We start from the raw sequence: 14581 nt of genomic DNA, 5'->3' as shown, positions 1-14581 counted from the left end.
TGAGAGGCACCCTGAGTCACATAGGGTCTCAGGAGGCAGCGCTGGCCTTGAAACAGCCCTCTGCTCAACACTGGGCATGTGTCCCCGGGATTTACAGGTGGCTGGTTCCTCGAGATCAGGGCTGTGCACAGAAAATGGAAAGGGTTCGGGGAGAAGGTGTCAGAGGTTCACAGGCGTCAATGTTTAGAACTGGAAGTCATTTCAGAGTGCACAGTTTGTCACAGAACACTTAAATTCCATCCTAAGAATATAAAAGCTCATGGGTATTTGATTTTCTAAGAAACTATCTTGAGATGGAAATTGGAAACATGGTGGGGGGAAAATGGGGTTTTTTAAACATCTTTATTCAAAGTAACTAAAGTTACTAAACAACCATTTAATAGCAGTTGGCCACGGGTGACCCGTGTTTCCTTAGCGATCACTGAGGCTCACTGGGCAGTTCTCAGAGCCTTTTCCCATAGGTTTGCTTGGTCAGATCAGTGGGTTCAACGGGTCGGTAGCAAAGGTATCTGATACATGAATTTCCAGACTCCTTGGGGGACTTGAGAGATGGTAATCATTTTCATAGCTCTTTATTAACGGTGAAATTCACTGTCCAACAGAAATCACATGAGTCACATGTGCAATTTTAAGTTTTCTGTAGCCACTTTAAAAAAAAAAACAAAGGAACAAGTGAAATTAATTTTAATCATGTTTTACTTAACTCAGTATATCTAGAACATAGTCATTTTAACATATACTCAGGATAAAATATTTCCAACGATGGTGACATTCTCCATCTTTGAAATCTAATCTCAGCTGGGATTGGCCACACCTCAGGGCTTGGTGGCCCTGCTATGTGGCTAAGCACAGCCTGTGAAATGTTGATCACACCAGCCTCTGCCTTCTGGAATTCCTCACCCGTTCTTCCATCTATAACATTGCCCAAGTATAACGTATGTCTGGCCCTGTCTTCTCTAGAGGCACTTTCATTGAGTTCCGAAATGGGATGTTAAACGTGTCCCCCATTGGAAGAAGCTGCAGCCAAGAAGAACGCATGGAGTTTCACGAACTCGATAAGGTGAGTCCCCCTGACCCCGCCTGGACTGATGTGCAGCCGCGTGGCCAGCGGCTAAAGGGTGCCTTCTTCTAAACTGCACTACGATAATCGGTATCTCCGTTTTTCTCAGAAAGAAAACATAAGACAGAAGTTCGTAGCAGATCTGCGGAAGGAGTTTGCAGGAAAAGGCATCACGTTCTCTATAGGTATCATGCATGCGGACGGGCTTCGGGAGCGGGTAATGTTTCCTGTGGGATTGCCGTGGGCCAGCGTGCTCTTAAAATAAGACTGTGCCCAGTTTGAAGGCATGTGGGAGGATTTCGGGAGCGGTCCTTCAACAAGGAGAAAACGGCTCCTGTGTGATCAGCCCTCACGGCGGCTTGCCCGGGCTGCTGGGTTTGGTTATGAATTCTCACCTGGCCGGACCCTCCCCTTGGCCCGAAATAGAGCGAGGCTGGGTAGATTCTGGAATATAGTAATATTTGAGTATCAGGGAACCTTGGCAATCAGTAGGGTTGGTTTTACAAATCAAGAAACCCAGGACCTGGAAGGAAACGGGACTTGTCTGAGCTCACACAGGTTTTATCTACATGGGCAAACTGGCGTGCGAGCGTTTCTGGTGTCTGATACAGAGTTCTGCCTGTGGCGCTGGTGTCTTGGCCTTGGGTTTTGGTAGGATGCGCCTGTCAGAGGCTCTAAGGAAACGATTTGCTGGCACTCGTGAGTCATTACTTAAAGCCCCCTCATTTTACCACCTCTTGTAGGGGTACAGCTTTTGGAAAACTGGAATTGCGAAGGGATTATGTCTGATAGATGAAGGGGTAGGTTTTTTAAATATCCTTGAGGTGTGAGCTGTTCGTCTCCCTGACAAAGGTCTGACGGGGCTTTCGTTGCCCTCAACACTGCCTGCAATCCCCGTCCACGTGCTTTTCCTTTCTCCTGCAAGATGATCTACACGCCGTCTGCTTCTGGGCACTGTCCACCGAGAGCGAGCGCCTGTTAAAGCTCGAGTTAAAAGCTGAATTAAGCTGTTACCGGTTCTTTCGCCAGCTTGCTTCACTCAGACCCACACGCTTGGCGAAGCACTTGAACACAGATGCGTGCCTTGTTCTGAGCTGGCAGTTTGTCTCCCTTGTAGATTTTAGGTGAAAGCGTGTTGGGAAAACAACATGTCGCATGATCTAGAACCTGTCCCTAAGTAGCAAACAAGGGTGGTAAAAATCAACCTTGGCCGTCCAGTTGCTGCTGAGTAAACAGCACGTTCTTTTCAGGGCCGGGCCCTTAGCCTCCTTTCTACCTTTAGCTTTTGTGTTTCTGGCCCTACAGGAGGCCAGATCAGCATTGACGTCTTTCCTGATGGATGGGACAAGAGGTACTGCCTGGGACATGTGGAAAAAGACGGCTATAAGACCATCTATTTCTTCGGAGACAAAACCATGCCGGTAAGTACCAAAGTGTTTTTTGGGGTTCGACTGTCCGGTTTGGCTGGACAAGGGCACGTGCACAAGCAGGCTTCTTTCTCTCCTCCGCCTTCCACGCTGATCCAGCTCACACCCGGTGATGACTTCTGTCCTACGTGAGGGGTGTGATTAACCGCCCTCCCCTTTGTGCTCGGACACGGGACGCCTCGATGGAGGCAGAAATTGAGTGGTTTTGAGTTCAGTACTGCTCGTTTCACATGCCTTCCAGAACACCTGCCCCAGAGCCACTGTCCAATCCTTTGTGCGTTTCAAAGCCCTGGGCTTTGTCATTTTTCCACTACATTTTCCTGCCAGGGACGTGCGTTATGAGTTGGGGGCAGGAATCCTAAATGGTAGGAAGACAGGGACTCTCATGCGTCTGAAATTCAAGAAATAGCGCCAGGGATGGTTTAGAGCTGGGCATCACAGAGGTTTTGGGGAGCCACCCGGGGCTATGGGAAATCCCGGGTCCGGACTGAATCTAAATCAGGACCGAGAGCAGTCAAAGGCCACCACCAGCAGGAGCAGCACGGAGGAGGGTTTCCCCAGAGCCACAGTGGCGGCAGGACAGGTGGGCCTCGAGGAGGTCAGAGAGGTGTAGAGGCCCCAAGAGAAGGCTCAGCACCGGCCATTCACTCCCCAGCCCCAGGCCCCTCTATGGACACCTCCCTTTCAACCCCTGTCCTGCTCTGTGCCCGTCTGCGTCCCTGTGCCGCCCGGTTATGGGAGTCCCCTTGCCTGATACCAGAGGTCCTGTTTCGGGCTCTGTGGCCATCCTGCACCCAGCCAGTGCCTCACGGAGGTTTTATCCCTGTGGTCCCAGGTCCAGAACACTCGCTGCTCTGCTGAGGTTTTTCTGGGATGGACCTCCTGCCTTTTCAGCAAGGCCCCCACATAGTTTTCCAGTGTGCTTCTGGGCAGCACGGTCTCGCGTCCATCTTTCTAAATGATAAAAGTGGGACTCAGAGTGTCACACGGCTAACGACCGAGCCAGTGGCACCAGAACAAACCTCCTGCTGTTTAGGCCTGTGGGCTTTCCGGTCCAACGAGCTGCCCCTCCGTCAGGGTGCAGGTTGTGCAAGACGCTGTCCTGGTCCCAAACCACATGGCGCTGCTTGTCGGCAGCTGTGCCCTCTAGCCCGGTTCTTAGGGACAGAGAGGCGTGGCTCATGATTTCTTTTGGTGACGTGCTTTGGACGTAAGCTTTGGAAAAAAGTCTCTGACTTCGACGTGTTCGGAAAAAGCAGGCTCGCGAAACTGCACGTAGGATCTGAGGGGGGGCCGGGGGCCTCTGCAGCTGTGCAGCTCGGTGCCACTCCGTGCACCCCAGGAAGAGAGCCGTTCGGACAGGTTCTCATTAGCAGTGATGCTTGTGCTGTGGGCGTGGCCATCCGAGGCATCGGGACTTTGCTGAATGGAACCCAGGTCTTGAGATAACCGGGAGTGTGCCTTCTTGGGGGAACCCTTCATTTTCTGTTCTGTTGAGCTGCTGTGCTACCACACCTCAGTTGTGCTTGCTTGGTTTTTAATCTCATCTACTTTTTAAAGGTGGATACTATTTACAGAGTTATTTTCCCCCCTTGATTCTTTTTTAAATTTACACCCAAGTTATCATAGAGTTCAAAAGTGATTTCAGGAGTAGATTCCTTAGTGCCCTTTACCCATTTAGCCCATCCCCCCTCCCACAGCCCCTCCAGCAACTGTTTGTTCTCTTTATTTAAGAGGCTCTTATGTTTTGTCCCCTTCCCTGTTACATTATTTTTGCTTCCTTACTTTTATGCTCATCTCTTTTGTATCTTAAATTCTTCATATGAGTGAAGTCATATATTTGTCTGTCTCTGACTAATTTCGCTTAGCATAATACCCCCCCCCCCGTTCCATCCACATAGTGGCAAATGGCAAGATTTCATTCTTTTTGATTGCCAAGTAATACTCCATTTTATACACACACACACACACACACACCCCACATCTTCTTTATCCATTCATCCATCGATGGACATTCGGGCTCTTCCCATATTTCGGCTATTGTTGAAAGTGCTGCTATAAACATGGGGGTGCACGTGCCCCTTTGAAACAGCACACCTGTTTCCCTTGGATAAATACCTAGTAGCACAATTGCTGGGTCATAGGGTAGTTCTGTTTTTAATGTTTTCAGGAACCTCCATGCTGTTTTCCAGAGCGGCTGCACCAGTTTGCATTCCCACCAACAATGCAAAAGAGATCCTCTTTCTCCGCATCCTCGCCAACATCTGTTGTTGCCTGAGTTGTTAATGTGAGCCATTCTGACAGGTGTAAGGTGATCTCATTGTGGTTTTTGATTTGTATTTCCCGGGTGATGAGTGATGTGGAGTATTTTTTCATGTGTCAGTTGGCCATCTGGATGTCTTCTTTGGAGAAATGTCTATTCATGTCTTTTGCCCATTTCTTCACTGGATTATTTGTTTTTTGGGTGTTGAGTTTGATAACTTCTTTATAGATTTTGGATATCAACCCTTTATCTGATATGTCATTTGCAAAATATCTTCCCCCATTCCGTTGGTTGCCTTTTAGCTTTGCTGATTGTTTCCTTTGCTGTGCAGAAGCTTTTTATTTTGATGAGGTCCCAACAGTTCATTTTTGCTTTTGTTTCCCTTGCCTCTGGAGACGTGCTGGGTAAGAAGTTGCTTCGGCCAAGGTCAAAGAGGTTGTTGCCTGCTTTCTCCTCAAGGACTTTGATGGCTTCCTGTCTTACATTTAGGTCTTTCATCCATGTTGAGTTTATTTTTGTGTCTGGTGTAAGAAAGTGGTCCAGGTTCATTCTTCTGCATGTCGCTGTCCAGTTTTCCCAGCACCACTTGCTGAAGAGACTGTCTTTATTCCGTTGGATATTCTTCCCAGCTTTGTCAAAGATTAGTTGGCCATACGTTTGTGGGTCCATTTCTGAGTTCTCTATTCTGTTCCATTGATCTGAGCATCTGTTTTTGTGCCCTCACTTCTTAATTAATATACCGTTATTGTAGAGCATTAGAAAAAGTGTGAGGGAACACCTGGGAAGCTCAGTGGGTTGAGTCTGACCCTTGATTTAGGCTCGGGATGTGATCTCACGGTTTGTGGGATCAAGCCCCTCATAGGGCTTCTCGCTGACAGCAAGGAACCTGTTTGGGATTCTCTTTCTCCCTCTCTCTGCCCCTCCCCTCCTTGCACACGTGCTGTTTCTCTCTCCCAAAATAAATGAATAAACTAGAAAAAGAAGAAAGAAAAGGAAGAGAGAGAGGAAGGAAGGAAGAAGGAAGGGTAGGTAGATAGATAGGGTGGGTGCCTGGGTGGCTCAGTCCATTAACTGTCTGACTTCGGCACAGGTCATGAACTCGCGGTTTGTCTCTGTTTGAACCCCGTGTCGGGCTCTGTGCTGACAGCTCAGAGGCTGGAGCCTGCTTCAGATTCTGTGTCTCCCTCTCTCTTTCTCCTCTCCCACACTCACGTTCTCTCTCTCAAAAGTGAATGAACATTAAAAAAATAATAATAATTAGGGGTGTTTGGGTGGCTCAGTTGAGCTTCCAACTTTGGCTCAGGTCGCAGTCTGTGAGCTCAAGCCCCATGTCAGGCTCTGTGCTGACAGCTTCGAGCCTGCTTTGATTCTGTATCTCTCTCTCAAAAATAAAAAATAAAAAACATTTAAAAAAAAAAGTTTTTTTAAAATGAAGAAAAAGTCTGAGGAAAGAAGAAAATCTAAGTCACCTGTGACCACAGCTGACCCATCTTTCCTCTTTGCAAGAACATGATCCCAGAGCTGGAGTCTGCATGCTCATGGTTCAATTTTCTGCTTTTGTTCTCGGTGCATATTTTATTTCCCCGCGTCCATGAATGTTCCTTGAAGTGGAGTTTTCAGGGGCTGTGTGACCTTCTACCAGGGAGACATAGTTCATTTGCCCTTTCCTCAGCACACACACTGGGGCCGTGGGGGCCGACGCAGCCAACGCCGTGGGGACGTTCTTGCTCCATTGTCTGCCCTCTGACGCAGTCAGTGATTCCCTGGAAATGGGCATTAGCAGTTCGGCCATCTACAACTTTCAACACAGCACATCAGCTCTTGGAACTTTAGGCACAGAACAATCCAAATACTAGCTCTCAATTTCTTCTCCTATTCTGTGTCTCGTGACAGTCATTTGGAAAGCTGCTTTCTTTCTCTGCATCCAGGCAAGTGTTTTTGCTGGCTTCTAGGGAAACGGCTTTTCACGGACAGCTCTGGGGTCAGGTGCTGTTCCCCTGCCAAGCCCCACAGGCTCAGAGGCCTGTCTAGCAGCCACCGCCATCTGATGGGATCTGGTGTCACACGAAGCCCCCCTCCCCACCTGCCCTGCTTGGAGCAACCCCAGAGAGCAGGGGAGGAAATGCGACGTCGGCCTTTGCTTGTCCAAATGTTGACAGTCCTGGGGAGCCGTCCCTCCTGCCCATCAGCCCCAAAAACCAGGGTCTGTTAAAACTCAGCTGCGAGTGCAGCCTGGCGTGCCATGGTCTGCTGCAGGGAACGGGATGGCCGGGGCCCAGAGAGACCTACCCCACAGCCCTCTGTGAGGCTTCCCCAGGAGGCTGTGCTGCTGAGCCCCGCCCAGCCTTCCCGAACTCCCAGGGAGACAGCTCGTGCTGGCTTATCACTTCCTGGCTTCGGGGCAGCTGGAGCACGAAAAACTTGATGACTTTATAGCTGGGCAGATCCATGCAGGTGATCGAGTCGTCTGTCCGCTCCTGTACGTGGGAAGGGCAGACACACAGCGGCAGGATGGGGAAGAACCCTGCCCACCTGCAGGAGGGGACTGACCACAAGTACACGGTGGTCCGTCCACACAGCAGAACGCCCTACAGCTGTGGAAATAGCGGATGTAGACCCATCGCTGGGATTTTTTTCTCAGCTGAGCCCAGTAAAGTATAAAACAATGCAAGTAATAGTTTTGTCTCAAGGGGGTAATAATGTCTCCACACTTGCTTGTGAGTATATAAAGGGAATGTCAAAAGACACCCAAAAACGCAGATTACAGACCTCCTGAGGGGTGGGAACAGGGATGAGAGAGATCTTACCACTGTGACAGTGAGCTGGTTTTAAATTTTGAACTACGTGAATGGGCTGTTGAAAAATAAAGCTTTAAAACACCAAACTGAGAAAAGGAAAAAAACAAATCTTTACTTTCTAAAGCACTTTCTCAGTGTCAGACGCTGAGCCGGGCACTTGGATGTTATCTCCTCCAGTCCCTGGGCAGTCTGGCAGGGACGGGCACAGGGTCAGCAGCCTAGTGGCTTCCAAAAGCCTCTCTCATCACCCTCCCACACTGCCTCCAAAATGCTATTAAATCGTGCAACACTCCATTTTCCACAGACGTTAAAAAGGAAAATGTGCCCCTAAGCTTAAAAGAAGGCCCCGCAGTGCGGTGGGACGAGGCAGCGGGGCTTTGAAACCCAAAAGGCCCAAATCTGGCCCCTGCTGCCCGCACAGTGACCACACACGTCTCTGGGTGTCCATGAGCCACCGTGCCCATCAGCCCCATGGGATGCGGTTCCTCTGACACAGTGAGAGGAAAGGGAGGTCCTCGAGGGGAGGGTGGCTACCCCAGGGCCGGCACAGGACAGGTAGCCCGACTGTGTCTCTCCCAGCAGGGGAGGCAGCCAACCAAGCGCTCACCTGGCATGAGGTTGCTCGAAGAGATGGGGGCCTGCAGGGTGGGCGACGCCTGTGAACCAGCGAACCTCGAGTTCCCGGTCCGGCTTCAGACGGGATTGCCATGACAGTGGACTTTGGCCGTGGCCTGGGCGTCCTCACCGTGCCTGGCATCTCCAGTGCTCTCCAGATGCCAGAGGGCTGGTGAAGGCACAGGATGTGTCCTGTGCATAGACCTGCCCTACTGCTCTCGTGTTTCAGTGTGAGATCTGAGATCCAGGTCTCAGGCAGGCGTGGGTTAGCATGGGGAGGGGAGTCCCTCGCGCCCAGAGGGGCCCCAGGAAAACTGCTGCTCCCTGAAGTCTGATGAAGGAAGGGGGACCGGGTTATGGGTTCTCTACCCAGATACAGAGGTGGCACCAGCTTTCCTATGGGAAGAGAGGAAGCAGGACATTGGGCAGGGGCACCACAACTGCAAGCATTTGTTGGGGTCCCTGCTCACCTGCCTGCCTTCTGGACACCAGAATCTGTGGTCCTGTTGCCCCTGGGGACACAGCCCCTGGTTGGATGAGCCCTGAAGGAGCAGCAGCCCCTGCACTGGCTCTTCTGTTGAGGGGGACAAGGTTCCAGGCCCCTCAAGTGTGTCCCCCGATACAGTCACTGATGTCTGCAAAGGCCGAGTCTCCCGCATGCCCTTTTGTGCCCAGCCCTGTCACACAAGTCTCAGCCCCATTTTGTGGGTGAGGGGGTGGACCCGAAGACCCTGAGGGTCACCCTGGGGGCATGGGCAGGACAGCGAGCCCACTTTCCCCTACATCCCAGGCTGTGGTTAGTCACCAGATTCTACCCCGCCGGATCACAACCTGGAAGTACATGGGAATCTCCTGTTTTCAAAACATCGTGACCACGGGGCCAGGCTTTTTTTTTTCCTCCTTTTAAGCATAACTGTTAACTCTTGTAGGAAACATGAGTACAGTTATCTAAGGGCACATGTTTTTTCAAATAGATCTGACCGCTGTGACTGTTTCTATCCCCTCTAATCATTACCCCATGAGAAAGCAGCCTCATACCGGTCAGGTAGCGTGCACTCGCATCCGTCTGGCTTCCCGTGCTGTGGCCCAGTGGCCCTGGAGGTATTGATGAAGCTCCCGCAGCAAGGAGGTATTGATGAAGTCACCCCAGCCAGGGAGCGCTGCTGCCCCAGGTCTCTTAGAGCAGAGCCTTTGTCGCGTTGGCCTCTGTACCCATGGGACCTAGAAATCTGATCCGTGCTTGTTAAACTGATGTGCAGCAGGGTCCGGTCTGTCGCCACCACCGATGGGCCTTCACAGCAGAGACCCCGGGGAGGTCCAGCCGGCTCCGCCCCGCTTCCTACAGAGTTGGGCCCGCCGCCTTGGACGTTCTTGATCCGTTCCCTTCTTCAGCTGCAACGTCAGGATAATCGGGGTTCACCACGACGGTCCACGGCGTGTGCAGAAATGGGGCTGGGTGGCTTGGAGACCAGACTTGGACGGAACGGGGCAGGCACTGCCTTCTGCTTTTCTGTATCATCCTCCAACCTTGGCCCTGGAGGGATTTAAGTACTAATGGGCTGTTTGCACTCAGCTGTGGCCTCTCTTTCGGGCTGTCAGGTGACACTGTCTTTTCATCCCTTCCTGCTTTGTTCCTTTGTCTTCTTTCAGAAACTGGTCTGGTCCTGGAGCCCCGGGAGAGGCTGGGCCTCCTCAGCAGGAAGGCCTGTAGTGCCAGTACGGATCCCCGCTTGGGGTTTCCACTCCTCTGGAGCCTGTTTCGATTTAAGGTTTTCTGTTTACTTTGGGGGAGGAGCAGAGAGAGCATCCCAAGCGGCTCCACACGGTCACTGCAGAGCCAGACGTGGGGCTCGAACTCACGAATCATGAGATCGTGACCTGAGCTGAAGTTGGTCTCTAAACCCACTGAGCCACCCAGGGGCCCTGAGCCTGATCCTAGAAGAACTGTAGCAATTCTAGCACACTAGCTCAGTGTTCCACTTCTGCTCCTCCTGACCTCCCTCTGACGGGTTTGCAAGCTCTGTGCTGCCCCCAGGGAGGACCCCCCCACCCCCTCATACCTCGAGTCACAGAAGAGGCCGCCAGGTCCCCTGCAGGAGAGGCACTGAAGTCCGGAGCTTGGTGTTGGCGCGTGGACGCTCCTGCCGGCTTCGCTGAGCCGAGGTGGCGGGGAGGGCCGGCGCGCTCCCGTGGTGTTGTGACTCTGGACCTGGTCCCATCGGGCTACTTACGCAGCAGCAGGGCCCGTCCTTCCACTCCACAGACGTCTCCCTCCCCCACCGGCAGGGCCCCTGGAGAGTCGCCACATTAGCCATCTGTCAAGTGCACGTACTGCCCCGCGTGGATGTGGTCTCTGAGGAGGGACCGACGTGGCAGCAGCAAACCCTCCGGGCTCCAGCGGCCGCTCCCCCAGGCAGTGGCGTCCGCCCGCGAACCCTGGCTGTGTGGCCTCCGCCTGCTGTGCTTCCTCTTCTGCGCCCTCCTCTCCCATCCGTTCTCTGGCAGGAGAATCTGGAAGGTGACCCGATCGTGTCCCCAGGTTGCCGCTTTCCGGGTGGCTTCACAGAAAATCCCGAGTCCTCACCTCCACCCCCGGGTGGGCCACAGGCCACGGAGCCGCCTTCCCAGACATGGCTCGTCCCCTCCCTTCCTTCAGGCCGATGCTCACGGGGGCCTCCCTTGTCACCCAGGTTCCCTTCCCCTCTCTTCTCTGCCCTACAGGCTCCATCTCCTGTCCCCTCCCGGCCCCAGCTGCGAAGGCGACGGGTCTAGTTGCTCCCCAGGCTTGTTGGGCTCAAGTGTGAACAGGGACTCCTCTCACGTGAGTGAGCGACAAGAGAGCGAGCGTGTCCCAGGTAGATAGTTGGTTTTTCTGGATGGCGCCCGAATCTGTACTGTGTCAGCTTCTTCACGCTGGTCTTTACCTACCGTGCTGGTCCTGAGGAGAACGGGACTGACTTTAATGCTAAGAATTCCACCAAGCGGTCTCGCGTGGACTTGCTGGAGTAGCCCATGCTGCTGTGAGGTCAGCCATCTGAGCCATCCGGACCCCTTGACGGCACCCGGGTTGGCAAGGCGGGCGCAAGACCCCGGCAGGTCCCCCCGTCGGCACTGGGCAAGGACAGTCCCTAACGTGGCCCCAGGGCCTCCTCACGTGCCGCTTCTGCCTGGCGCGCTTTGGGCCCCGGCAGCAGCCCCTCCTGCAGCCTGGGGGAAACGAGCGTAGGGGTGACCTCGGTGTCCGTCAGTCCTTTAAAGGGAGGTCAGATTCTCCTGTACAGTCTTTATGAGAAAAAGCCCTTTTTTCTCTCCACTTGTTTTCATCAGATTATAAACTAAGTGATTTTCCTAGGTTTTGTAGACTGTCCAATGTCATGAGGAAAATGGAGGAACTTGCAGGAGAACAAAAGCAGGGGCTTTCCTGCAGCTCAGGGAGGGTGGGAGCGGCTGGACTACGGGGGGGGGGGGGGGGGGGGGGGGGGGGGGGGAGGGAAGCAGTGGGGGAGGGGGCGACCCACAGCACGGGGCCCCCTAGCCTTGCCCTCAGCTCCTAGTGGCGCCCCAGGCGAAGCAACACGTGGACGCCTAGGGCCGCAGGAGCCCCAGGCAGCTGCTGACCGCCCCCACTCCCCACCGTTCCAGCAGACGGGGGGGGGGGGGGGGGGGGGGGGGGGGGCAGGTGGCAGGGCCAGGCCCCACGGCACCCCGAGTCAGCAGTGCAGCCGGGATCTGCACCCGGGCCTGGCTCTCGCTCCAGCCACAGGCACCGTTGAAGTTTAAACGGATCGAAGTCACATGAACCAAGTTCCCCTGTCGCCCCGGCCACGTGCCGCCCAGTGCTCAGTTGTCACCTGTGGCTGCTGCAGGCTCGGAGACGGGCGTGTCCACGTGGTCCCAAGTTCTAAAGGCAGCACCGCTGTGGGCTGTGTGTCCTTGTGACCTGCGAGGACAGCTCCGGCACGGTCCGGGCAAAGGACGGCAGACGGCGTGCTGTCACCCGTGCTTGCTTTACAGAAAAATAAGCCTCACATCTGCCCCGGAGCATCGCGATTCCTTTCAAAGGCATAATTACACGTTCCAAGCTAGATTGCAGTTCAAGAGGAGGTGACGAACCCCTTCTCGGCAGTGATGGTGCTCATGCTGTTCCTGTCCCGGGAACCGGGGACTGCCGTGAAGGAGGCCCGTCCCTTGTTTCTCCCGCAGCCCACGCCCGGCGGTGCCCACATCTGCCTTCCTGTCTTTGCAGGGCGGGAATGACCACGAGATCTTCACTGACCCGAGGACCGTGGGCTACACGGTGACAGCGCCCGAGGACACCCGCAGGATCTGTGAAGAGCTGTTCTCCTAGTGCCCCTCCTCCGAGGGAGGGCAGGGGTCCTGCCGACAGGCCTCCCTCACATGCCAGGCTCCCCACACGGTCCGGCCTCGGGTACTCCCGGTCCTGGCGATGCCGGAAGGAGCCAGACTTGTCACGAACGGCCTGAAGGAACACCGCCAACCAGATTTCGCCCCCAACCCCGAGACTCAGACCCTCCATCCATGCGATCATGGTACTTACGGTTTTCTGGGGACACTTGCCCATCATCCTAGGATGATACAAAGAACGGATGTGCCCGGCCCCTCCCTCTCGATGGTCTTGTGCAAAACGTACCAGGCGTTACTGTCTGGACCCCCGGTGTCAGTACCGCAAGGGGGATTTGGTGGTGGGAAAGGACAGGATGTTTACAGCCGTCCCACCCCGGGACTGAAGTTGAAAATCACCTCCCGGAAGTGAAGCTCCTGCCCGGGGGTCACCTGGGGGTGGAGGGGTGGCAGGGGAAGGGGGGGTGTTGAACCAAGGGCTCCATGGTGGCCACTAAGTGACCGCTGACCCCAAGGGCCTCATACCTCAGCTGGCCTGGGGCGCAGGGGAGCCCGGATTCACTACACTCGGGGGAGCCCACGGCTTCTCGGACTTTTCCAGTGCGAGGGGGACGGGAAGGGACAGGCGGTCCTGCCCCCACGTGCAGGCCCCGGGCTGGGCTGAGAGAGACCAGCCCCGGGCATCCTACTTCTCCCTGCTGTGCCCGGCAGGCTCCCCAGGGGCCTTACCTCGACTTTCTCAGGGATCACAGAAGAGCCTGGAGGGTTCCCGGAACGCGAGCGGCCTGCTTCTCTGCAGATCTCATGAACCTGCATGCCCGCTCCGGCCTCCCCCACACAGTGACCTGAGGGGTGGGAACAGCCCGGTGGTTGGGCCCGTGACCCTCACCCCTGCTTTGGACTTCAAGTGGAAGGCAGCCCCAGGGCCCAGCGGAACAGGCCCTTCCAGGGAAACGGTTCACATGTCACCTTTTAGAACCTGGACGTGTCAGGACCCACAAACCCTCAGTCCACTCCAGTCCACAGCACAGCCTCTGCACGGGGCCCGCAGACCTGACCGGGCGTCTGCACACACACACCACCACCCCCACCCCCACCCCCGTCAGGTGCTTTCATCTCCACCAAAGCGGCTTCCGTCCAAGCCTGCTGGGGACCCCCGAGGCCTGTCTCCGCACGGTCCGGTTGGGGGCATTCTGCCCGCACGACCACACAGGGTGACGTGGCACAGTGGTTCCCAGGACACAGCTACCCCGTGGCACCTTTTGTTGAATTTTGCAAATGATATTGTAATGACCTTTCACAATGAAAAGAAGCAAATTAAAGTGATTTTATTGTTTCCTATTTCTCATTCTGATGACTTTTTCTTCCTTTGTCACACGAATGGCGAAGTGAACGCTTAGCTGTGTTATCCTCTCGGATTCAGGAAAGAAAGCCCAGCCCGTGCAGATCCAAAAGCCACCGTTTGTGACACTCTGGTTCCCAGTGTTTCTGCAGGGGCAGGGCTTCGCGCATCCAGGCCTGCCGGCATGAGCTTTCCTGCCCAGGGGTAAGGACCCACGATTCCCTGGAAGGTCCCTTAACTTGCTACAGCAAAGCGAGACAATGGAGTCTCACTCAAACTTGTCCTAACCTTTTTAACTGGAGAGTCCTGCCCAGGTGCCCTGAGGCCGGCAGGCTGGGCCCTTCACCTCCCAGGCCTTCCCTCTGCACTGCCTCCTGCCCTCCCAATGCAACGGGGACACATAAGGCAGAACAACGCGTGCACGTCGCTGCCGGGACTCAATCCCTGGCTGTGCCGCAGACCAGCCGGGGGACTCAGGACCAGTTCACCCCAGCTCGTCTGCTCGTCTGTCAGGTGGGGTGCAGCCCTACCTCTGTGGGAGACTTAAAGTACCTGCAGCCGAGCTACTACTAACTGAACTAGCCCCCAGGAACCCTGCAGGGCAGGCACTGTTAGTCCCCCCCCCCCCCCTCCCCCCGGGCCGGGCAGGGTGGGGAGGGGGGTCCCTCAGCAGGCAGGACGGACACCATCAGAACAAACCCACATCACAGCTGA

At 54.6% G+C, this 14581-nt stretch overlaps 1 protein-coding gene and 1 long non-coding RNA gene across 3 annotated transcripts in view; one reads left to right on the top strand and one right to left on the bottom strand.

Moving 5' to 3' along the window:
- PMM2 (phosphomannomutase 2) overlaps positions 1-13866 on the top strand; it is a 30753-nt gene extending 16887 nt beyond the window's left edge. The window contains exons 5-8 of the mRNA XM_042921229.1: positions 961-1060; positions 1170-1245; positions 2366-2481; positions 12410-13866. Coding sequence (XP_042777163.1) covers positions 961-1060; positions 1170-1245; positions 2366-2481; positions 12410-12511 — 394 coding nt within the window. The 3' untranslated portion in view covers positions 12512-13866. The remainder of the gene's footprint in view (positions 1-960; positions 1061-1169; positions 1246-2365; positions 2482-12409) is intronic.
- Positions 8473-10711, bottom strand: LOC122209414. 2 transcript variants are annotated; one of them, XR_006197584.1, is made up of 3 exons: positions 10224-10711; positions 9202-9917; positions 8473-8559 (listed from the first exon to the last, which is right to left on the bottom strand). It is a non-coding gene; the product is annotated as an uncharacterized LOC122209414 (long non-coding RNA). The 2 variants fall into 2 exon arrangements; XR_006197585.1 differs by having other exon boundaries at positions 9202-9697.
- Positions 13867-14581: the final 715 nt, after the last annotated feature.

The sequence above is a fragment of the Panthera leo genome, chromosome E3 (genome assembly GCF_018350215.1).
Source record: "Panthera leo isolate Ple1 chromosome E3, P.leo_Ple1_pat1.1, whole genome shotgun sequence".
Lineage (NCBI taxonomy): Eukaryota > Metazoa > Chordata > Mammalia > Carnivora > Felidae > Panthera > Panthera leo.
Note: the sequence above shows the minus strand (reverse complement) of the source record. Positions and strands in the feature narration are given on the sequence as shown.